Genomic DNA, 25,287 nt, shown 5'->3' with positions numbered 1-25,287 from the left:
AACAAACTGAATAGCTGTAGATATTAAGTATGAATTCATTTACAAACTGCATTTTGGTTGGAAGATGAAAGCTTTTACGCATGATGGAATTTGAGGGGACTATATTTCATTGGCTGCATGAACAGAAAAAAAGGTGATGTTTTGAGTGAAAAGAACTCGTAGTCTGGCTTTGCGGACCCTTGGACAGAATTTGAGCCGAAGAACCCACCGTGGAAATTTGACGGATGAAAGGATATAATATTCTCACTTATCCAGGTTAGTGGAGATGAAACACCTCATTTCTCCCAGCTACAATTTTAAAGAATTTTTTGAAATTTGAATTTTAACACACGTCTCTATGGGGAATTATTTACCCGTGTGAGCCCTTTATATATAGTCATTGTGCCAAAACAAAGTGTTGGATAATGGATATAGAATTATAGCAAAAACATAATACGAGTGTGGAAACGGAATACGTATAGGATTCCCATAATGCGCTTACATAGGATGACAGCTGATGCAACACCATTGTGAGATTTCATCAGCTGCCGCGTGTCTCTATTATTTGCATTTCCTCTTATTTTAACGAGCTGTAATTACTGTAACAGTTCTTGAAGAGTCACAAGCCATCGAAATAACATAGCCAAATCTTGTTGATGGAGGGTCAAGAAAATGAATGAAATAATAATTGATATGTCAATTTATAATCATCCAGGTCTTCAAAGAAAAAAAAGAAAAGAAGAGGAGAAATATGTGCAACTCAGAATGGTTTACTAGTATACAAAATCTCGCAAGTGTGTACGCGCCTATACCCATTGGCGTGTACGTGTACGGACCGTGCGTGCGTGCATGCAAATCGAATGAGCTTAGTGCACTGTCAGTGCGAACCTGAGTGCGAACCACATTTCTTTTTCGTCGACGGCCCGGGGATCGGAATACAGTAGCGAAAGAAAACATGGCGGACAGTATATCTGCAGGCGTGGCAGGACTCAACGTGACAGACAAGCCAAAGGCATGATGCTGACTTTGTAGCTATATTTTCGCATTTACAGAACACAGTTAATGTTTGCTCTATGTTGTCCAATAGACTATACCGCCTTTGCAAGCGTGGGCTACTTCTAACACGCCAAAGAAGAATGTCTGTGGTTAGTGCTTCGATTTGTACGTGTGTATCTAGCTACACGACATTGCACACGTGGGACTAGCGAATAATCAGCAGCGCTCCCATTTTAGTGCTTTATTATTTCTCTCGTTTTGCGCGAAGGGCAAGAAAAATAAAGAGTTTGAATGCAGTGGGCTATTACACGTAAGCCCTAGATAGATTCTAGGGCTTATCTTTCATGATCATCTGTGGTTCACCAGCTGTTCAAGCGCCAAAAGGACAAGGTTCAGCGGCGCGGCGCCAGTCACTGCCCAGATGCAGATGGCAATCGTGCCGCGTACCGCGGATGCAGATCTATGCCGCCTCCTGAATATTCTTGCAAACCTTCGTCCTTGGCCTTGACAAATCCAACTCCCGCCATAGCGGCCGACCCACCCAGCCGAGCTGAGGCACCACACCAAGGGCAAGGCGAGGTGTGGTGGCTCAACCTGCTCAGCTTGGCTGGGTGGGTCGGGAGTTGGATTTGTAACAATACATTGTGAACCTATATTTACGTGCTTGTGTGTGTGTGAACGAACCACAGTGCAGTGTGGTTCGTTGAAGTTATAAGTATTGAATTTAGACATCACTCTACTCTCTTTTTGTAGTAGGCCTACCCACGGCCACGTACATGTACATTGTATATGTAACGTTACAGACACAGTGAGTACATCTGCACATTGTACATGTACTTTGTGTGCCCTCGGGTTGCACATCATCTGAAATTAATTAGCCAGTCACTGACTTGATCGAGAGCATGGCTTCTGCTGCTGCACCAGTTTGCTAGAATAATAAAATGCAAGTCCCGCAACTTTGTGTTTTAACCCATTGATGACGGTTTGATTTTGCTACAACATGCTCTTCCCATATAGACACCTGCTCAGGTATACTCGGGACTCGTCCTCACTGGGTTAACACAAGTTCCTAACGATGTCACTGTGCTGTGTCAAGTGGTGTGGCAGAATTAGTGGGAGAGGGGGACATAAGGAAGTCTTTCCAAGATAAAGCTTATGTGATATTTCTGATAATATCTGCAATATTTGTTATTACAAATTATGTATGTAATGAGTGCAGTTTCATTTCTCTTTTTTTTCTGTCATATGATAATATTTCTTTAAAAAAAACTGGAAAATGTGTACGTATGATCTGTTTGTGCATTCAAACTCTTCATTTTGAGATTTACTGTCTCATCTGAACTGTGTCCTACCAATGCTCACAGTATGTACCAGATATCACGGCAGATAATGTCTATTTGTCTCCAGTCAGACAGTAGTAGACTTGTTCAGAGATGGTTATGTGTATGTACATGTGAATGTTCACATGATATCAAAACTTTTAATGTTCATTGTAAAAGGTTGCCTGTCAAATAATTTTCAGTTTTACCATGTTGATAAGTGTTTGGGTGTATTTTATCAATTGTTGACTTAAAGGGGAAGGCTAGTAACTGATCAGTGGGAATCAGTGGAAATGCTGGGAGATGGTTGTTCCAATTCTTATGGGATTCATTCAAGAGTTCATTGTATATCTATTGTTGTGTGAAAATGATTTGCTTCAGAATGGTCTCATATTCAAGTAATGTGCAGATTACGTCCCTGACCAGGGACGCTAACCTGGAAGCATTAAACTGCACATTACTTGAATATGAGACCATTCTGAAGCAAATAATTTTCACACAACAATAGATATACAATGAACTCTTGAATGAATCCCATAAGGATTGGAACAATCATCTCCCAGCATTTCCACTGATTCCCACTGATCAGTTACTAGCCTTCCCCTTTAAAGGAAATGGAATTCCCTTAAGCTTGGGCTGGGACTAAGTTTAAACATGTGACCAACACTACTTTTAGCTCACCTGGTCCTTAGCTGAATGGCTCAAGGGATTTGTAAATTGTACCACATATAGGGGTAAACTCGGCCTGGTAGGTAAAATCAGCCACTAGCGCCCTCATTACAAGTGGCTGAGTTTACCCATAACGATTGTAATTACTTATCTGGTATCTGTCTTTATAGGTTATGTGTTTATTAAGCTTGTTAACATTTTGATCTTCTTTAAAAGTGGTGTCTAGATTTAAACCACACTTGGTTGTCAAGAGGGGCAGGGGACATAACTATTATGTTGGTAGTTCCTCACAAAAGGGGTGGGGGGGGGGAGGGAGTGCTAGGGCATTGCCCAAATACGGTACCCTGAAGTAGTACAATGTAATATTGTTTAGATCACTGAGCTTTTTCTATCATTTGCTGTTTGGAGTCTCTTGTGTGTGCATAAAAACATTGATCGTGTTTTTAAAGACTGGTGGCTGAAAAAAAGTACCTTGTGGCAGTAAAATCAATATTATAAGCTCCTGGGTTTTTAACACTGTGGATTCTGCTAATGACTAGAAAAGCAACTTCCAGTGTTAAAGCAGCCAGAGATTTTAGTAGAACATATCATGAGGTAGGAGTGCTTCTCAGCTCCCATGGCTCTGGCAGGGTAAAACAATAATGATAATAACAGTAATTATGATAAAAGAAATTGTGTTCCTCTGTAGTAGCTTTTGAATGGAAATGTGTTGAGTTGTAAAAGTCTGAAAGAAAGAAAAGAGTGAGGCATAAATGATATCTTTTGAAACCGAGCTATTACTGCACTGGGTTATTGTCGAGCCCGCTGGAGATGAGGGGAGACTAAGGGATCGCCTGTGGCGTCTGTCCTTCCGTCGTCTGTCCGTCCGTCGTCTGTCCATAATGCTACAAAAACTTCAATAACTCTTTACTCTGGGCTTCAATTGCAATCAAACTTCAAGGGAAGAGGGGTCATGCAAAGTTTCACATTTTACCATATATATGAAGGTCACCTCAAGGTCAAAGCTCACAGGCAGGGGTCAATGAACTTTTAGAGCCCAATGTTAAAGGACAAGTTCACCTTCATGTACATGTGGATTGAGTGAATGCAACAATATTAGTGGAACACATCAGTGAAAGTTTGAGGAAAATCCGAAAATCCGTTCAAAAGTTATGAATTTTTAAAGTATCTGCGCAATTACTGCTGGATGAGAAGACTACTACAGTTTTGATGTCACATGCGTACAAGGATATAATGAAAATAAAAAGAGAATTTCACAAAATTTTACTTTTTGAATAAAGTGCACATTTCTTGGACTTGTTACTGATGTATGTTAAGGATAATATTATTCCCCTTGCCTTCTGAAAGAGAGAAGTCGAGTGTTCTTTTGTTATGTGAGAAAGGTGAAAATAAGGTGAATTTTCTTTATACTTTCTTTATACCGTTGTACTCATGTGACATCCCAAGCTACATCGTATAGTAGTCTTCTCATCCAGCCATGACTGAGCAGAAACTTTAAAAATTCATAACTTTTGAACTGATTGTCAGATTTTCTTCAAACTCTCACTGATGTGTTCTGCTAATACAAACTGTATTGCTGCATTCACTCAACCCACATGTCTATGAAGGTGAACATGTCCTTTCTAGTTTTTATGGCGCATTTCTATTATGGGTCATTACTTTTGATCCATAACTCCATTTGTGACTACATGGTAAACTTGGATGGTAGATGTCCCTTGGGGAGTGAATGGTCACCACAAGGTCAGTGGTCACAAGTATGGGTCAACAAACTTTTAGAGCCCAATGTTAAGTTTTTATGGTGCGTTTCTATCATGGGTCATAACTTTTGATCCATAGGTCTGTTTGTGACCAAACTTGGATAGTAGATGTCCCTTGGGGAGTGGATGGTCACCATAAGGTCAAAGGTCACAGGCAGGGGCCAACAAACTTTAAGGGCCCAATGTTAAATTTTTATGGCACGTTTCTTTTTTGCCATAAATTTTTACCCTTTTATATCTCTTTATCTGTTATATCTCTTATTTTTTCAGCTGTTATATCCCATTTGCATACAATTTCTTGTACGCGAATGGGCCAGACACATTATGACACTTGCCTTGTAATTAAATTCATAGAGCATGGAGTATTAATAGGAAAAAAGTCATTATGTATGATTATGCATTATAAACATACAGTAATTTGAAACTTACACCGTGTTTCACTTCAGAAAGATCCGGAAACAGCTCTTCAGATCTGGTGTTAGCAGGAGATATGAGAAGCGTGCAATCTTGTCAGTCTAACTTTTCAATATCTGCACTCTTTCTGTGTATCTTTGTTGGTTTTTTTTTAGCCTTTTTTTGAGGGATTTATCAAACAGTACGTTGTCTGTACCAAGTGTTTGCACTTACATTTAAGTTTTGCCACAGCTATATGAAATGTTGAACTGCTTCATCAAACTGACTACTGTGCAGTGTAAATGATTTCTATGGTACGTCTACATGCATTGCATTCCCCCTGATTATCTCCCTTTTCTCTGTGTAGGAAACTGTGGCTTCTGGTCATGGAGAGGCAAAAAAATCCAAGCAAAGCAAGAAAAAAGACAAAGGGAACAGTGCTGAAGGACATGAGGTTGGTTCAGACAAGAGAAAGAGAAAGAGAAAGAGAGACAGTAGTATTGATGCTATGAAAGTGTATCTGTACACAGAAATTCAGTTTTCTGACATTGTAGGTTGTTGGTAATATCCCTATTAAATATAAGAGTGCAACGTCACTCACATACAGAGATAGCAATATATAAAGAGACATAGAGCAATTTCTAAAATGCCAAAAATTACATGCGCCTTGATCTAAGAGTAATTGTCTGGCGTTATCGACTGCATTCAATTGCGTAGTTCGATAATTTTCTGTACGATCAGTGTACCACGATACTCTCAAAAGACGCAAACGCACGCACACACGTCCACGTCCACAGCTAGGTTGGTGCTGCTGCGCCGCGCCACTGACCAGGCAACTGCGGCAGCATCTACTCATGGGGATGCATAATATGGCTCGATGAGGCGATACCGATAGACGGTATTCAATACAGTACTGTGTGCAGACGGAGGCGAACGAAGAAAACGTGCACACCCCGATGGGGAGGGGGGTACATTGTGCCCCCAATATAACTTTTTGTCCCCGCCGAACGAGTTCGAGCAGGGGACTATGAAACGGGCTCCGTACGTGTGTGTGTCCGTCCCTGTGTCCGTCCGTCCGTGTGTGCGTCCGTGTGTGATCAAAATGTTCAAAATGCTACTCCGCCATTTCTAACCCGATTTTGATTCTGTTTGCTTTATATGATAGCACTACATGGGAGCTTTGAAACTTCTATACAGAATTTCAATTGTGACCTTTGACCTTGACCTTTGACCTATATTGTACATTTTGCTTCAAAATGCTACTCCTTCGCCATTTCTAACCCGATTTTCATTCCGTTTGCTTTATATGATGGCACTAGGTGAGGGCTTTAAAACTTCTACACAGAATTTTGACCTTTGACTTCTTTGACCTTTGACCTTGATTTTTGACCTATATTGTACATTTTGCTACAAAATGCTACTCCTTCGCCATTTGTAACCCGATTTCAATTCCGTTTGCTTTAAGTGATGGCACTAGGTGAGGGCTTCAAAACTTCTACACAGAATTTTGACCTTTGACTTCTTTGACCTTTGACCTTGATTTTTGACCTATATTGTACATTGCCTACAAAATGCTACTCCTTCGCCATTTCTAACCCGATTTTGATTCCGTTTGCTTTAAGTGATGGCACTAGGTGAGGGCTTCAAAACTTCTACACAGAATTTTGACCTTTGACTTCTTTGACCTTTGACCTTGATTTTTGACCTATATTGTACATTTTGCTACAAAATGCTACTCCTTTGCCATTTGTAACACTCTACATGACCATACATTTGAACTTTCTCAAAGGTCACCCATGGAGGGCGCTATGTACCAAAATTTTATTAAAGAAATACATAGGAAATATGCTAAAAAACATGATTTTTCCTTATACGGTAATTTCTTTGTACTCAGTATATATGTATGCCTATACATTTGTAGGCATAGAGTTGAACCAACATTAAAAGACAATGACAGTACAGTGACAGAAATAGCACAGAAATTTGACTAAACCTTGGGCTTTGCATCACAGTCAACCTCGGATACCTCGACGTCGGATAAGCCGAATATCACTTACCTCAGGTGCAAAATGAAAGTCCCGATTGTTCCTATGGAGTTTCCGTGTATTAAAATTTGTGTAGCTCAAAGAAAATAACTCGAAGTTCGGTTACCTCGAAGTGAAATCTAATGTCCCGATCTTAATTAACTTATTGTTTTTCCCAGCATGTTGCTCGAATCGAAATTGCAACATCACTCAGCATCTCCGATTAAACGCGCGTGGACAGCGGAGACATGTCACAAATTTTTTCACATTCGACTGTAAATATTCTTAACAAATCGCGCGCCCAAAGAAATACCCGGTAGGCCTACACAGCTGACAAGAAAAACACCCAACACCTACCTACTACACACGTACACGATATGCACATAGCACTCGTGCAAATGGAGTGCTTACGTTAACACTACGCTCTTTTCTTTAACCACTGTGTTCTGATTTTTGATCGTGATACCGAGTCGTCATACCGTGCGCGTAGATTTCTCAACCGTCGTGGCGCACCTGCTTAGGTGTTGACAGTTATATCTTTGGCATTAATCACGGTCCACTGTTCTAACATTAATCTCCTGCATAGTGCTTTTATTTTAACTTTTTTTTGGCCTTTCACGAAGTTTGTTTCATTTATTCTTCCCCGAGAGCGCAAGCACTGGATTTTTTTTCTTCCAGCAATGCGATTATGAAAATAGTGTGGTATATGATCTGGAAGTATAGGCCGAGCATAATAAAGAATGAAATAGACAGGGCTCCACACTGACTTTATCGGGTCACCAATGTCATTGATTTTTATTTTTGGTGGTCGAAAGTAAAATCTGCTGACGCAAAAAAAACACACCAAAAAACGGGGAAAACATTAGAAAAACTAAATCGGTCCTACTACACATAGAAAAATTAATATTAAGCATTACTGAAGTGATACAGATGCCCATGTCTTAAACAAATGAATAGAAAATTCAATCATCTTATTCTGTGTTTTAAGATTTAGCAATTAGGCGTAGAGATTATTATAAAAGTTGATGCTTATACTAGGAGGTTAAAACTTACGTTTGAAATGAGAAAGTGGGAGCATTTGCTGACATTTGTTAGCATCCGAAAGTTACCGTTATTCATTTCTTATTGTAAAAGCAATCATCCAACATATATTAGTATGTTAGCATCTTACGGAGCCAAATATAACCGTTAATCATTTTTAAATGTAAAAGCAAACAACCGACATTCATTTTAGCATCTTGGCGGAGCTGAATGCTATCCTTATCCATTTCCAAACGTGAAAGCAAACATCCGCTATTTGTTTTAGCATCTACATTTGTAACTGAGTGCATTAATACCGTTAATCATTTCCAAATGTAAAAGCAACAATCTGATATTTATTTTTTCATCGTACGGAGCAGAATATTACGGTTATTCATTTCAAACATCCGACATTTATTTTATTATCGTATCCGGAGCCGAAAGGTACTGCTGTCCACTTCCGAAAGTGAAATGAATCATCTGACAATTATTTTATCATTGTACAGAGCCGAATGTTACTGTTTTTCATTTTTGAACGTCAAGGCAGACATCAGACATTTATTTTACCATCAACGTAGCTGAATTACTGTTATTTATTTCGAAATGTAATAGCAAATATCCATTTTTTTTTCACATCGTATGGGGCAGAATGTTATCGCCATTCACTTCCAAACATGCCAAACGTAAAAGCAATCATTCGACATGTATTTTGATAACTTCCGGAGCTGAATGTTATTGCCATTTACTTTCTAACGTAAAAGCAAACATACGGCATTTATCTTATCATCGTACGGAGTTTGATATTATTGTTATTCATTTCAGAACATTAAAGCAAACATTCGACATTTATTTTAGCATCTTCCGGAACTAAATGTTATTGCAATTTACTTTCATATGTAAAAACAAACATCCAGCATTTATTTCATCATCGTTAGGAGTTGAATATCATTGTTACTCATTTACGAACGTCAAAGCAAACATCAAACATTAATTTTACCATTGAACGCAGTTGAATGTTACTGTTATTCATTTCGAAATTTAAAAGCAAACATCAGAAAGTTATTTTAGCATCGTATGGAGCAGAATATTACTGCTATTCACTTCCGAACATAAAAGCGATCATCTGACATCTATTTCAGCATCTTCCGGAGCCGAATGTTACTGCTATTTCCTTTCGAAAGTATATAAGGAAACACCCGACATTTATCAAACCATTGTATGGAGTTGAATATTAGTTTTTCATTTCCGAACGTCAAAGCAAATATTCGACATTTATTCCAGCGTCTTCCGGAGCCCAATGTTATCCTTGTTCATTTTGGAACGCAAAATCAAATATCTGACATTAGTTTTAGCACCATACGGAGCTGAGTCTTATCGTTATTCGTTTCCAAAAGTATTAGCAAACATCCAACATTTATTTTAGTATCATACCGAGTCAAATATACCGTTATTCATTTCCAAAATTAAAAGCAAACATCTGACATTTATTTTAGCATCTTACATAGCTGATTGTTACCGCTATTCATTTTCAGAAGTAAAGGCAAACATCCGCATTTTTTTGGTGGCATGATCAGGTCACCAAAATCTTTTTTTTTCTGAAATTTTAATTTCAATTCTGATTTTCATTCAATTCATTCATATAAAAGTCGATCCAATTGACAAACATGCAAACAATCAGTAGGCACTACAACAGATACTATGTTGAACAACGATATTATAAACTTCGAATAAGTCGAAGAAAATTCGACGTACGCGTACCTCGAAATTCGCGTACCTCGAACCATTTTCTTCAGTCCCGACGAATTCGAGGTATCCGAGGTTGACTGTAATTTATAAGTCTTTCACCAAACAGTCAAATTGGTTTCACATGTAGTGGTATTTTCACCACCACACAAGTTTTACCTTCGTTCTTTAGACATATATTTTCCGGAAATGTCATTTTTTTAAAGAATACATTCTTTTTTTATACTTCATATTACTGTGTGCTGTGTGTATTGTGGATAATACAATGTATGTACAAATTGGGTAACTGCAGCTTGTCTGATTTGCATTTTATGATGAGTTGCTTGTATCACTCATTTAGGACAAATTAGAATGTTGCAACTTGCCTACATGTGTTATCTGATTGGTATAAACTTGCTTACTTGCCAGCGTGAATTGTAGGGAGTGTTACAACAGCAGTAGTAACAATAATGACATGTACCACAGTGCTTTCCAGGTAGTGTAAAAGTGGAATATTTTGCACAATTATCACTTCTCCTGCAGTGCAGCATTCCTGCCAAGCATTTCTGTAGAGGAAAAACTCCACTATTGCAAAGTAACTTTACTGCCATTATATGCAATGCACTGGATCACCAAAATGTGATTAAACAGAACAAATAATGATAGTCTTGTATTTGAGTGCACTAAGACGTCAGGGCTGATCTGTATTTTCACACTTTTCACTTTGCTTTCTTGAATTGCAGAGCATACAATCACAGTATGGAGTGTTAAACTGGAAGGGCAGCTTTTTCTTTAAACAAGCCATTTATGTACATGAATTGATAATATTTTTGCTTCCTACAGATGAACCCATGGCCAGCTTACATCCAGGAAAGGATTGACCTGTTTGACCAACTCAAAGCTGCATCTGATGCTGCCCTAGCAGGTGATTACTGTCTGCCTCAAGTCTCCCCTCTATTATCATGCATTTTGTTAACTATAACTCTATGTGCTCACAAATTTCTTTGCATTGTTGCCCAACTCTAAAATCACAAACTGTTGAAGTCTTCTTATCCAGCAATGTCAATGCATTGATTTATTCTACACCAAAACTTCAAAAATTCATGACTTTTTAAGGTATTGTCTGATTTTCATCCATCTCATGGATAACTGTTTACTTCTAATATTTCTCCTAGCCGTGAATCCACATGCCATTTGGGATAAATACTCCTGTGAAATTATTCCTTACAAATTATTTTTAAAGTAAGTGATTGATAAGTGCACCTCTTGTTGAATAGCCATAATTTTCAAGTCTTTTCTGCAATACAGTTCGTTTATTGAATATAATGAATGTTTGTATTTATATGTAAAGTGGTGTAGACCATGTAAAATTCGAATGGATGACACATGTCCACATCAATTTGAGAAGAAAAATGTCAACTTCATGCAATAGTAACAGCTTCGTAATGTACAGGTTTCCATTGAATTCATGGATAAAGCCATTCAGGGCCAAAGTAAAGTTTGGAATATCAAAGACTTTATTTTTACTGAAAGCTCTATTTAGAACTTCCCTGAAAACATGATATGCAGTCGGCACATAATGGGTTCATTGATACATACATTGGTTGATAGAGAAATTGGAAACTTCCACGGGGTTCTCATCATGTCTTCTGATCTGTAAAAGAAGAAATGAACTCTGTACTTCACAGTCCATTATAAAGATAATAATCCTGTGATTCATTTTATCTCTGTATGCCCCCCAAAGCCAAGGAATCGTGTCTAGTCAAGATAACGTTACCTGATGGCAAAGTGGTTGAAGGTCAGTCTTGGCGCACCACTCCATATGATGTAGCTAAAGGCATCAGGTAGGTGTCAAATTGTACCAAAGTTTCTGTGCAAGTGCCTAATGTCTGTAGTGTCTCACTTAAAGTGTATCTGTCATGACTTAAGGTAGGGCTGGACGCTAACCCTTTTTTTCTCTGTTGGCCCATTTAGGCCACTAAAATATGTAGATTTGAAATTTTGATATCCCAAGATAAAAACAAACATAAAAATCCATTGAAACTTGCTTGCCCATTTGGGCCACCAAAATACAATGTATATCTTTTTTGAAATTTGGTGGCCTAACATCCATTTTTTAGTGACCGGGCCACTGCTAATATCAAGCCCTGCTACCACAAGGATGAATGTCAAGTACATGTGTGTGTTTTAGCTATCTGTCCGTTTTTATGCCTCCGCCACGAAGTGGTGCCGGAGGCATTATGTTTTCGGGTTGTCCGTCCGTCCGTACGTACGTCCGTACGTCCGTCCGCTTTCGTTTATGCGATAACTGGAGTAATATTTGCTGGAATTTTACCAAACTTGGTCCAAGTATGAAGTATGATAGGGCAATTATTTGATAAGATTTCGGGTGAAATCGGCCAAAGGTCAAAGGTCAAAGGTCAAGGTCAAATCATGAAATTGCATCCGTTTACGCGATAACTCAAGACTGCATCGAGCAAATTTCACCAAACTTTGTTGGAGGATAATGTATGATGGGACAATTACTTGATTAGTTTTTAAGTGAAATCGGACAGAGGTCAAAGGTCAAAGATCAAGGTCAAATCCTAAAATTTATCTGTGTATGTGATAACTCAAAACTGGATGAAGCAGCTTTCACCAAACTTGGTCCAAGGATGATGTATGATGGGACAATTAGTTGAGTAGATTTTAGTGACATCGGCAAGAGGTCAAAGGTCAAAAGGTCAAGGTCAAATGCTACAAATGTTGCAATTTCCCCCATATCTATGCAATGCCCAAAAGGTATTTTCTTGAAACTTTGTGTGGACATGTACTACTGCGTAAAGATTCTCCAGGGAGAGTTTCATGTCATAAGGTCAAAGGTCAAAAGGTCAAAGGTGAGGTGAAAATGTTGCAATATCACTTTTCTCGCAAATGGTTCAATGTATCTTCGTGGAACTTGGTAAATACGCATGTACTGACTGGCAGGGATTATCATGGGAATTTAGGGGTCATGGGTCAATAGTCAGGGGGTCAAAGGTCAAGGTCAACTCGTCAAAATTTTCTTATTTCCCTCATATACTAGTATATGCAATGCTTGCATTATTAGTTTCAAAACTTAATACATGCATTACCTAATGGAGATTCTCTGGGAAATTTCCAGCCAGAAGGTAAAAGGTCAGAGGTTTAGGGTCAAAGGCCAGGTTTCAATGCCACCCCCCCAAAAAAAAAAACAAAACAAAACAAAACAAAACAAATCTATTTTGTACCATCATTACACTCTTTCTTCATACCTTGGAAATTACTCAATGCATAAACTAATAAAAAGGTCCATCAGAATTCAAGTAAAAATTCTCAATTCCCCAAATATATGTACCTGCACTGCTTCTTGAAAAGATTATAGCAAACCCAGATCAAGACATTTCTGACAGACCTGTCATTTCAATATTTTGCCAGTTATGTGAAACTGTCATGGATCACACATTGTGAAGACATTGTACTATACGCCTATTGGGATAATCATGCATTATGGCGGAGGCATCAGTCGCCATAGCGACATTTCTAGTTTAAGGTTTTAGGTTACTTAAGGCGATAATATTTTATGTTGGATTCACTTTGATTACTGCATTTTAGTTCTTTTGATATTAGAATTTTTGTTTTGTGTAGATATCTTTATCATTTTGTACGTACAATTTGTATAAATTACCAATATACCATGTGCATAATTTGAATAAGGTGCTCTTGTCATCGATTCTTCAAAGAAAAAAAAAGGCAACATGCAAACAGTGATTTCCATAGAAATGATAGAGGCAATTAGAATCTGTAGTGAACAGTCTATGAACCACACTCCCCAGTGCAATTTTCTGTAAAGGCTGTACATTCAGTGTGGCTGTCATTCATTAGAAACTGCCCTGAAATGATGTGTCTGGCAGCCTGAATCAAAAAATGTGAAGCATGAAAAGTTTGTGTGAAAAACCTGTGTTTTTAATGTTTTGGGACTTTTTTTTTTAGCAACATGATGACAGAATAAGATGATATGGGATGAGTGCATGAAACACACATGAAGCATAAGGTGTAACACGACTGATGACGGATTTTTAGCTCACCTGAGCCAAAGGCTCAAGTGAGCTATTGCGATCGCCCTTCGTCCGGCGTCCGTCGTGCGTCGTGCGTCGTGCGTCGTGCGTCGTGCGTCGTCCGTCGTCCGGCGTCCGTCGTCCGTCGTCCGTCGTGCGTCGTGCGTAAACTTTTTACATTTTCATCTTCTTCTTGAAAACCCCAAGACCGATTTTCATCAAACTTGGCAGGTAGCATCCCTAGGGGGTTAGGAACTCAATTTGTTAAAATGGGCACCATGACCCACCCAGGGGGCCCCCAGGGGGGCCCAAACCCCCCAAAATTAAGGAATCTTTAAAAATCTTCTTCTCTAGAACCAGAAGTGATAGAGCTAAGTTAATACTATGAGTTAGTTCATTGATGACTGTAGTTTCAAGTTTGTTCATGGCAGAATCAGGGATGCCCCCCTTGGGACCCAGGGGAGGGGGGTGGGGAGGGGTTCTAATGGGGCCTAAATTGTACATTTTCATCTTCTTCTTGAGAACCCCATGACCCATTTTCACCAAACTTGGCAGGTAGCATCCCTAGGGGGTTAGGAACTCAATTTGTTAAAATGGGCACCATGCCCCACCCAGGGGGCCCCCAGGGGACCCCCAGGGGGCCCAAATCCCCCAAAATTAAGGAATCTTTAAAAATCTTCTTCTCTAGAACCAGAAGTGATGGAGCTAAGTTAATACTATGAGTTAGTACATTGATGACTGCAGTTTCAAGTTTGTTCATGGCAGAATCAGGGGTGCCCCCCTTGGGACCCAGGGGAGGGAGGTGAGGAGGGGTTCTAATGGGGCCTAAATTGTACATTTTTATCTTCTTTTTTAGAACCCCATGACCCATTTTCACCAAACTTGGCAGGTAGCATCCCTAAGGGGTTAGGATCTCAATTTGTTAAAATGGGCACCATGTCCCACCCAGGGGGCCCCCAGGGGGGCCCAAACCCCCCAAATGAAGGAATCGTTAAAAATTTTCTCTAGAATCAGAAGTTATACAGCTAAGATAATACTATGAGTGAGTACATTAATGACTGTAGTTTCGAGTTTGTTCATAGGAGATCCAGGGGTGCCCCTCTTGGGGGCAGGGGTGGGGGGGGGGGGGGGGGTTGGTTAGGAAGGTCCAAATGGGGGCCTGAATCGTACATTGTCATCTTCTTCCTGAAAACCTCATGATAGATTTTCGTCAAACTTGGCAGGTAGCATCCTTAGGGGGTCAGGATCTCAATTTATCAAAATGGGCACCATGCCCCACCCAGAGGGCCCCAGGGGGCCCCCAATTCCCCAAATTAAGGAATCTTTAAAAATTTGGGCCCTTATTGTACATTTTCATCTTCTACTTCAGAATGCCTGGTCAAATTTTGGTAGAGCTGTGAATAACTTAGATTAGTGACTGCGTGAAAGGTGAACTTGCGATACTCAGGTGAGCGCTAGACCCGCGGGTCTCTTGTTTCTTTTCATATACCATTTTTTCATTGTAACACTTTTAATAACTAACTTTACTAAGAGAGAAAAAGGTGTAATTGATTGATTTAAAAACAACAACAACAATTTTTGTTGGTTTTGTCTTACCCTGTCATGTGATTCGCAGTCAAGGACTGGCAGACAACACAGTCATATCCAAAGTGAATGGAGTGTTGTGGGATCTAGATCGGCCGTTTGAGGAAGACTGTTCATTGCAGCTACTCAAGTTTGACAGTGAAGAAGGCCAGCAGGTCTTCTGGCATTCCAGTGCCCACATTTTAGGGGAGGCTATGGAGAGGAAGTATGGTGGCTGTCTCTGCTATGGACCTCCCATTGATAATGGCTTCTACTATGACATGTTTCTGGAGGGACAGTAAGTACAATGTATCAGTATGGACTAGCTCTTTGCCAATCTCTGCCTGTCTGGCCATGTGTTATTACCTCATGTTCTCTGCTGATTTCACTGATAGTTGTTGCAGTTTATAATTTGAGTAGCATTTAATGTTCACAGACAAATGCTTGCAGTGTCTCATGTAATGCAATATTTTCTGCAGTAGATATTCACATTCCAGTAGAGTGAGATGGGGCTGAAGCAACTTGGTTAATAAAAAGGCACATGTAGCATTATTGCGATGAAAATGTCATATGTCCTTTTAAAATATGTGGTAATGTTAAAAGAGATTCTGAGAGCCATGAACTCTAAAGGCGTCGCATCAAAATTATACCTTGGAGGATCCTGCAGGATCCTGCAAGGTATAATTTTGATGCGACGCCTTAAAGTCATCATTATTGGTTTGGATCATTTAAAGGGGAAATCCAGTCGAAATATAGAGTAAGATATTACAAGTTCAACGGTATAAATTTGATCGAAATCGGATGAAAAATAAGGAAGTTATGACATTTTGAAGTTTCCCTATTTTTAGGGGGAAACAGTTCTTGAACAGTCAATATGAATATGCAACCTATGGCAAAGTGTGCATGTCATTCCCTCACAGCTTTACCATATAGTTTTACATAAAATTGTGAAATTTCCAGTTTTTCGTTCACATGCAATTATGCGCGAGGCTCAAATCCTCATATATCTAACTGATCACTATTCCCAAGCTATTCAACCAGAAATAACGTCATGTTTCAGACTTCAGTCAGAGAGAAACATTGAATTTTCATTTTTTTTTTTTTTTACATGCGATCAATGGAAAATTGTGAGGAAATGACATAGTTAGCTCACTCATTTACATATTCATATCCACTGTACAAGAACTGCTTTGCAGAAATTTGCAAAACTTCAAAATGTCATAACTTCCTTATTTTTCATCATATTTCAGTCAAATTTTCACAGTTGAAAACATAACATTTTACTCTTTTTTTATCAAACTAACTTATATTTGGACTGGATTTCCTGTCTAAGGCTTGGGGTCAAAGACTGATGAAAACTTTAAAGATTACCCTCATTTGCTACAAGTAAGTCTCTAAAACAGTGCCCCCAGTCACTTCTTTAAAGGGGATGGCTAGTAACTGATCATTGGGAATCAGTGGGAATGCTGGGGGATGATTGTTCCAATCCTTGTGGGATTCATTTAAGAGTACATTATATATCTATTGTTGTGTGAAAATTATTTGCTTCAGAATGGTCTCATATTCAAGTAATGTGCAGTTTAATGTTTCCAGGCTAGCATGCCTGTACAGTGACGGGGCATTAAACTGCACATTACTTGAATATGAGACCTTTCGGAAGCAAATAATTTTCACACAACAATAGATATATAATGTACTCTTGAGTGAATCACACAAGAATTGGAACAATCATCCCCCAGCATTCCCACTGATTCCCACTGATCAGTTACTAGCCATCCCCTTTAACAGGATTAAATTTCAAAGGGATGGTATAGTTTTGGTGGAGATGGGGATTAACATTTTCACTCTTTTGCGAAATAATTAGAAACCAATATGATATTAAAAGAGCATGTAATTTTAAGATGATTTGAAAGTTTGATGAAAATCAGTTTTGAGAATGGCTGAGAAACAAAGTGGTCCTAATAGAGGGTAGACCCACCTTTTATTAGGATCACTTTTATTTGTGGATATCTTGGCCATTTCAAAGCTGGTTTTCATCGAACAAATTTTGAATTACTTTTAGAATTGTATGCTCTTTAACATTTCATGTCAGTGGTTTATAAGTATACAGCAAAAGGTTAAAACTTGAATCCCCATCTCAACCAAAACTATACCATCCCTTTGAAGCTAAAGATTTTGAGGTTGATATCTGTAGAGTCAGCTTTTAAATGTGATTTAGAAGTATGTGACATAATGCCTTCTGGACTAGCTACCAATTAAAAAAACAGACTTGGGGATAGAGAGAGGTTGAGTAAATCCATTGGCATATTGTAAAAAAAAAAAACACAAGTTCTTATCCTGTTTCTCCCGCAATTCTACAAGTGCCCTCAATGCCTCCAAATGAGATTCTTTGCAGGTCGACAGAGAATGGACAGATTGGCAACATTTGTGAATGAATAAAACAGAAGTTCAACTTTGTTGATTTTCAGTCTTCAGTGTACAAGCATTGTAAATACATGTTGCTGTTTTGTTGATTTCAGGCAAGTTTCAAGCAATGATTTTAACAGCTTGGTGCAAATTGTGAAGTCGATACAGAAAGAAAAGCAGCCCTTTGTGAGACTAGAGATAACCAAGGAAGACTTACTCAAGATGTTTGAGGTATGTTTAGAGTCCTGCCTCAAAACAATGGAGATCAACAGGAGTACCAGTGTTTCACTCATATACAAATTGAAGTACATTTAAAAGCACATTTTGAGGTGATATGTGCCATTGAGATGAAAAAAAAGAAATAAATAAATTGTGAAAGTGTGCATTCTCCTGTATGATAGACCTTTAAAAAAGTAAGTAGGCAACTTTTTCAATGAGTTCATGGAGGGTTCTTGTTCAGTTGAAGCATGGCCACTCCTTATGTTGATATTGTCAGGGTAAACACAGTAAGTCAGCTGTATGTAGAGAGGAATGATAACTCAGCATCCCCAGTTTAACCATCCCTTTCAAAAAATGTTTCCTTGCATGAGAATTAATGGACATTTTTAGATTTTCCCCTTGAATTGCCAGCTTTGAGAGGAATCAGTTTGAAAGGTTAAGTGCTAATATTGATGTGTTGTGTGTTATGATTCGGAAATGCCTTTAGAATGAATTCTCAGTACTACTGATTACTGACATGCAAAAAAAAGAAAAGACAAAGACAAAGACCAAAAATTAGTTTTGGGGCTAGAAATTATGTATTACTCTACAATGTTAGCTGCATTGCAACTTGTTAAATATAGTAATGTGGAAATATACTTGTTCACTTCCGTATTCTTGAGTTTCCTGATACCAGTACTTTTTTCCCCCAGTAGGACATTTTATGTACTTAAAGGGGAAGTCCGGACGATTATCAGCCGTTTCGTGTGTAAAGAACAATATTTCATGAACCTATTACCCTTTTCCCGACGAGAAAAGACCATCAGATACATTTACTATGATTTTTTTTAAAAATAAGGTAATTCTTCATGTTCGAATCCGTCGCGAGCTGCCCTTCGTACTATCTGTCCCAGGATGCATTGCGCGTGATGCATCGGGCGCAGTTTCCTCAGCTGAGAGCACCGCGAGCGAAGCCCAGCTACGCATCGATCTCCCATTGCACTGCTGACTGCGGGCGGTATCTGCATGCCTGCATAGGTGTGCCTTGTCGGCGCTACTGCAGGAGACCGTACACCGATTTAGGAGTGCTGCTGCCAAACGCTGTATTCCTTTATTCAAATAATCTTCGTTATATATCTATATAAAATCTTCAAAGATTAATGTAAAATAGTTGCAATGCTATAACATTTTCGTTTAAATTGAAATATGTATGTATTATAATACTGCCGTACTTATTAGTGTCCACCCCATCACTTACAATGCATTAGCTGTTGTCGGGCTGTGCAGGCATACATTTACGTCTGCTGCTGCCAAGTGCTATCACAATCCGCGATCGTTTTTTCGACTTCTGAGTGTGAACAATCTGAAATCAGTCTGTCAATGTCAGAATTATTGCCTCTTTTGTTGTCTGAGACTGTTGAAAAGTGTGTCTGACGGTGATAAAATACGACAGTATACATGTAACTTGAACCGAGGAAGAAACGCCAGCGCCAGCTTGGTACCGCCGCCGCGCCGCGCCGGTAACTACGACCAGCAGCCCAATACACACAGCGTAATCTGGCTGCGTGTTGTAGCATTCAGGATCATGTAAAAAGGTAGTATCGTGGATAGATATCAATTTAAAATCGAAATATTTCTTCAATTTGAAGACTTACTAGTAAAGTTGAAGTATTGACAACACCCTAACACTTGACACATCGGCATTTTTTAAATGAAGCAATAGATCATGCCGCGTGCATCCGCTTTGTGGTCAGAGACTGTTGAGCGGTACGCTACTACCGCTTGCTTGGCCCGTATCACCGTTGCTCAAGCAGGGCTCCCCCGAGCCAGCTGACGCTCCAAGCAAAAAGCAATGTGAGGATGAAACGTCACGCTGTCACGTGATCTTTCTCGCCGGCGTACAGAAATCGAACGGTTACGATTCAAAATTAGTGATGCTAAAAAATCGATTGTGGCGAGTTGGGAGGGTCTTTTTCAATGAAACTTAGTCATTATGGTCCTTTATTTATGTAGATTTTGGTTAATTTTTTTCAAAATCGTCCGGACTTCTCCTTTAATATAATTGTCGAATCTCTTATTCACTTTAATGTGATATATTATGTGTCTTTTGTCAGAGATGCGGTGTGTATTTATTCTATGTGTTTATTTTTCCTGTTTAGTACAATGAATTCAAGAAACGTATCATCACAGAGAGAGTCCAGACGCCCACTACCACAGTGTACAGGTCAGTCGTGTTATCAGCTACCAATGTATTTCATTGATTATGATGGTGATGATCCATAGCATTTGTATAGCGCCATATATTTGTTGTGGAAACATTCAAAGGAGCAAGTGACAAAGACAGATTACAGGCCTGAATGCAAACTGTTTTAGAGTGGAAGAAAAATCTGTTAAAGGGTAATATGTCTGTTCAATCCTGTCATACATTTGTACTTCTCTGTCAGGTAGTGACTTGGAATGTGGTTCAGAGTGCGTATATCCAGACAGATGCACTGTTGGGCTTATAGTTTTGTTGAATTTAGTGAAGTGATACAACTCTCCGTCAAATGTTACAGCCACTACTTGTATGATCATTTAATCATATGACACTTAACTTTTCATGAAGAATTAGTTATGTGAGGTCCACCCAAAATTGACAGCATCCTTTATCAGACATAGTTATACATGATAATTGTATACAGCTACTTGAGATGAGGCTTAGACTTGTTGATGATTTTATTTGTGCACATTACTAGATGGGAGTGACTGGTTTATAACCCTGTGTCTCTCAGGTATTGAATTATGTTCAAAGTAAGCATTAACTTTTCAATGTTGATATGCTTGCCAGTCATCCATCGTCTTTCTGACAAGGGCTGGTCAGCTGCCAACAGACCAGAATTTCTGTAACCTTGGGTCTGCAGAGATAAATGTTATTAAAACAGCTAATTGTCTCCCAGTGCTCTTTTATTTCAGAACTTCGTAGAGTTTTGGGGGCATATATTACACATGATAGTAATGCCATGGAGCAGAGATAAACACATTCAGTGAATGGTACGTGTAGCTGGTAGACTTTTCAGGAGCTTGGCACGTTCTCATTCTTTAGTTAAAACTTACCATGTTATGATTAGACTGTGAAATAAGCATGGCTTGATTTAATTTGCTTTGCCAAAATACTGGGCAGTACCATGAAAACATATAAACTTCCTTTAGATTTTAAAATGTACGTAAGTAAACAAAGGTCTTGTTTTCCCTCTTATAGATGTGGCCCACTGATTGATCTGTGTCGAGGTCCACATGTCAGACACACTGGGAAGGTCAAGGCATTTGATGTAATCAAGGTAAAATTGCTGATGCCAGTTTGTGCTATGTAATCTCTCTTATTTGACTTGAGTCAACCGAAGGAAAAATGACAGCTAAAAGTGAAAGTGAAATCTTTCTCACAACACATTGTTTTTTAGTAAACTATTTGCAACAATTTCCAATTTGAGGTACTGTTTTGCATGTCATTTTCACCATCTTTACTGTGTTTGTTCTTCTTTCAAGACTATATTGAAGAGGAAAACAAACATTCACAGGTTCATCATGTGAAGAGACTGATTATAAAGCTTTATGGTCTGATATATGTAGCTCTCTTGCAGCAATTTCATGAAGTGTCTCCACAGGTAAGCAAAAAAGTCAGATACAGCTGTACATAGGAACTTTGTAGCTTTATGATGTTAAGACTTTTTTTCCCCCAAATGCGGCAGCACAGCCTTAGCAGAGTGAAATTGTGTGACAGTATTCATCATCCGTTCATTCTATTGCTTAGTAAAACTTTTGGCTTTGTGTGCTAATCTCATCAGAACTCTTCTACATACTGGGAAGGCAAGGCAGATGCTGAGAGTCTTCAGAGGATCTATGGTATCTCTTTCCCTGACACTAAACAGTTGAAGGAATGGAAACATATACAGGAGGAAGCTGCCAAGAGAGATCACAGAAAGATTGGCAGGGTGACTAGTCTTTCCTCTCAGCACTGTTACATGATTTTATTAAATACAGTTTATGTTTTGACTTTGTCAGCGAGTCTATTACATATACTTGTACATCGAACACGCAGTTACACATGCATGGGTGAGAGGAACATGTGAAGAAATGTATTATACATTTGGGTAAATGGCCAGAGAAGATATAGCAGAATTGCTAGACATTGTCTTGTGTTTGGACATTGTTTATAAACTTACCAGGTAGTGAAGCTGAAATAGATCTTTCTTTTATATACACTCATGAGGTAGATCTTTCTTTTATATACACTCATGAGGTGGTATTCATTTAAAAGTAGACTACAAGGAGATATGCACAGTGAATGACATTTGTTTGTCATATGAAAGGGGCAAACATATCTAATCTTTGTCACTGAGTGAAAAACTATGCTTATTACTAGTTCAGTGTAAATCACTGAGTTACACACATTTTAGGATTGTATACATGCAGATCTGGACAGCTTTTCAAGATGATTGCAGATTAACTGTACACTTTATACATTGAATATCAACCCAAAATTCATCAGTAAAGACACATTCTTGAGCAGGATAAATAGGAGAAGTGATATGTTTATCACTATAAGGGGATTTTTAAAGTAATGATTAAAACTGGAAATTAATTTTATCACTAGGTACATTGTAGCTTCACAATGTGTGAGATCATGTGCCCATAGTACCCTGCAATATCTTTGCTCTACAACTGATTTATCATACAATGATTGTATCTTTATTGCTGCAGGAACAAGAGTTATTCTTCTTCCATGAGCTGAGCCCTGGTAGCTGCTTCTTCCAACCCAAAGGAGCTCACATCTACAACACTCTCATTGACTTCATCAGGGTTAGTTGCTTAGCGTCACTAATACACAACAAAGGATTGGTACCATTTTAATGTATTTTTTGGTGTATTTCAGTTATTTGGTCACCAACCATTTGAAGGGAAACTCCCATGCATGATTAAGTTCTTTCTAAGAATGCTTTGAAACAGAGAAAATGGTCAAAACTTCCCAAATACTGTTCAAAGGCTGTTATAATATTTTTAAATGTAACATGATTATTCAAAACAGTTTTATCAGTCTCACTCACAAATGCAACTTAAAACAATGCATCAGGCAATTGCCTCACAAATCTCTTTAAGAGATTTGTGAGGTTTGTGCCCAAGAATGTCATAAAAACCTTTCTTTTTATTAGTGATGTACAAAATGTGTTCCCCTTAACTTGACAGGGTCATCATTGAAACTCTGGAATAATGTAATGCCAGTGATAAAGATTTGTTTGCTTGAATTCATGTAAAAAGGACAAATAAGTTTATATATGTGCAAGTAAAGGAGTTTTATGAAGCCATGACATCACCACCTTATCTCATTTGCATATGTATCTGACTGACGTTAACATTTTCTAGACACACATATCTTGGAACACTTTTTTTTGGGGGGGGGGGGGGTGGGGAGGGGTTCTTTGTTTGTAGTCAGATCATACAAATTTTTTGTACAGTTTGGGTGTTTGATGTAATTTCATGTACCAAAGTCAATTTCTACATCATGGAGTTTTTGTTATCTTAAGACTGATATGATGAAATTTTTGACACACGCACACACACACACACATATCATTCCTCGGCTGGTTTTCAAGTACTTGAAAAAAACCCCCAACAAACGAACAAATAACCTAAAATGAAAATCTCAAAGATGCCACTATACCTGCAAATAAATAGACTTAAAATCTTGATGCAAGATGGATCTCGCAAAGACAGCCAATACCATCAAGTTCAGATAAGCCAGACGCCACCTATTGACATGGATGGTGCAAACTTGGCTGGAAGAGGTCATGAAGGCAAATCATTATTAGCATGATAGAGAGTAGTTACAATTCAAATTATACTATGTAAGACTATATGGAATGTTTATCAGAAATGACCATGTGTTATCTATAGTATGTGTTATCAAAGTAAGCTAGCTATGATTGGAATAACTGATGTCCTGCAGGTATTACTTGCACTCTGCATCACATGCTGAGTGTCGTATTTACGGTACGAAAAAAAAAAAATGAGATGGGGCACAATCTGATGGTAGATACTGTCTTACTTACCTCACAGTCTGAGTACAAGAAGCGAGGCTTTCAGGAAGTTGTCTCTCCAAATATCTACAACAGCAAACTCTGGATGACATCTGGTCACTGGCAACACTATGCGGTAAGATATAAAGTCAGCTGTAAAGAAAGGTGGAAGGAGTATCTCGCTATTAAGTCAAAGTCATGTAGATTTTCAGCACATTTGAAAGAATGACACATACACACAGGTGTATAAAGCTTTTTGAGTTCACCTGAACCAAAGGCTCAAGTGAGTTATTGTGATCATTCAGTGTCTTTTGTGTGTTGATGTGGAAACAAATTTACGAAAAACTAGGTATCATCTCTAGGATGGTAGAATATATATTTGTACTAATGGAAACATACTTGCTGTGTGTGAGAATGAATGGAAGTTGAACTTCTGATACTTAGATGAGCACTGGACTCACCGAGTCTCCTGTCTTCTATGATACTGTAAGTACACACACGAGAGCAGATTTGAGATTACTAATCCACATTTTATTGTGTGTCATTGGGAATGAATATGAGAGAATTATGCTCAGTTGATAAGACTCAGCCGGACTCCACGAATGACGTGCTCCATGTATTAGTTTGTGTAGAACAAGTGTACTTTAGTATTTATTTACTTTTCTGTGTTTGGTGTGTCTGTAGATCTTGTCAGCAATTACTTTGTATTCTTATGATACCCTTTAGAGAAGACGCAAATACCTGTAGTGTAGATTTTAGACAAGTAGCCTCTCAGGACATTGAGAATGTTATATTTGTTACTTTTGATTAAAAGTTACAGCTTGAGTAGAAGTGATGTAAATATGTGACCCTGCACCACAAAACAAACAAAAGGTCGCCAGATATGAATTTTTAGTTACGACCATATTCTGAAAGAACAGACTTTTAGCTTTAAAATGGTGTATAACTCAAGTCAAATGGACTCTCCTAACCTATCTAAATATTGGAAAGAAAGCACATACACAGGAAAAGTGTGAGCTGAGAAATGAGGCTCTGAAGTACAGTGTTTATTCAAGCGCTTAATCTTTACCAAACCGTGCTGGCTGTGCGATGAATGGGGCAAAAAACAGGAAGTAAACCACCAGAGTAATAACAAT

General features: G+C 38.6%; 1 protein-coding gene across 2 annotated transcripts in view; it reads left to right on the top strand.

The window, feature by feature from the left end:
- Positions 1 to 910: 910 nt before the first annotated feature.
- The window catches only part of LOC139736418 (threonine--tRNA ligase 1, cytoplasmic-like), a 38,240-nt gene continuing 13,863 nt past the window's right edge, over positions 911 to 25,287 (top strand). Inside the window, exons 1-11 of one of the 2 annotated variants that reach the window (XM_071647171.1) lie at positions 911 to 991; positions 5,481 to 5,567; positions 10,723 to 10,804; positions 11,624 to 11,723; positions 15,550 to 15,795; positions 18,017 to 18,134; positions 20,261 to 20,325; positions 21,340 to 21,418; positions 21,923 to 22,069; positions 22,839 to 22,937; positions 24,192 to 24,287. In XM_071647171.1, the coding sequence (XP_071503272.1) occupies positions 935 to 991; positions 5,481 to 5,567; positions 10,723 to 10,804; positions 11,624 to 11,723; positions 15,550 to 15,795; positions 18,017 to 18,134; positions 20,261 to 20,325; positions 21,340 to 21,418; positions 21,923 to 22,069; positions 22,839 to 22,937; positions 24,192 to 24,287 (1,176 nt within the window). In that variant the 5' untranslated portion in view covers positions 911 to 934. Of the gene's footprint in view, positions 992 to 1,021; positions 1,125 to 5,480; positions 5,568 to 10,722; positions 10,805 to 11,623; positions 11,724 to 15,549; positions 15,796 to 18,016; positions 18,135 to 20,260; positions 20,326 to 21,339; positions 21,419 to 21,922; positions 22,070 to 22,838; positions 22,938 to 24,191; positions 24,288 to 25,287 lie in introns of those variants that run through there. The other variant, XM_071647170.1, reaches the window with a different exon arrangement.

The sequence above is a fragment of the Diadema antillarum genome, unplaced genomic scaffold (assembly GCF_040938485.1).
Source record: "Diadema antillarum isolate AM-2024a unplaced genomic scaffold, OU_Dant_1.0 seq00000645_RagTag, whole genome shotgun sequence".
Lineage (NCBI taxonomy): Eukaryota > Metazoa > Echinodermata > Echinoidea > Diadematoida > Diadematidae > Diadema > Diadema antillarum.
Note: the sequence above shows the minus strand (reverse complement) of the source record. Positions and strands in the feature narration are given on the sequence as shown.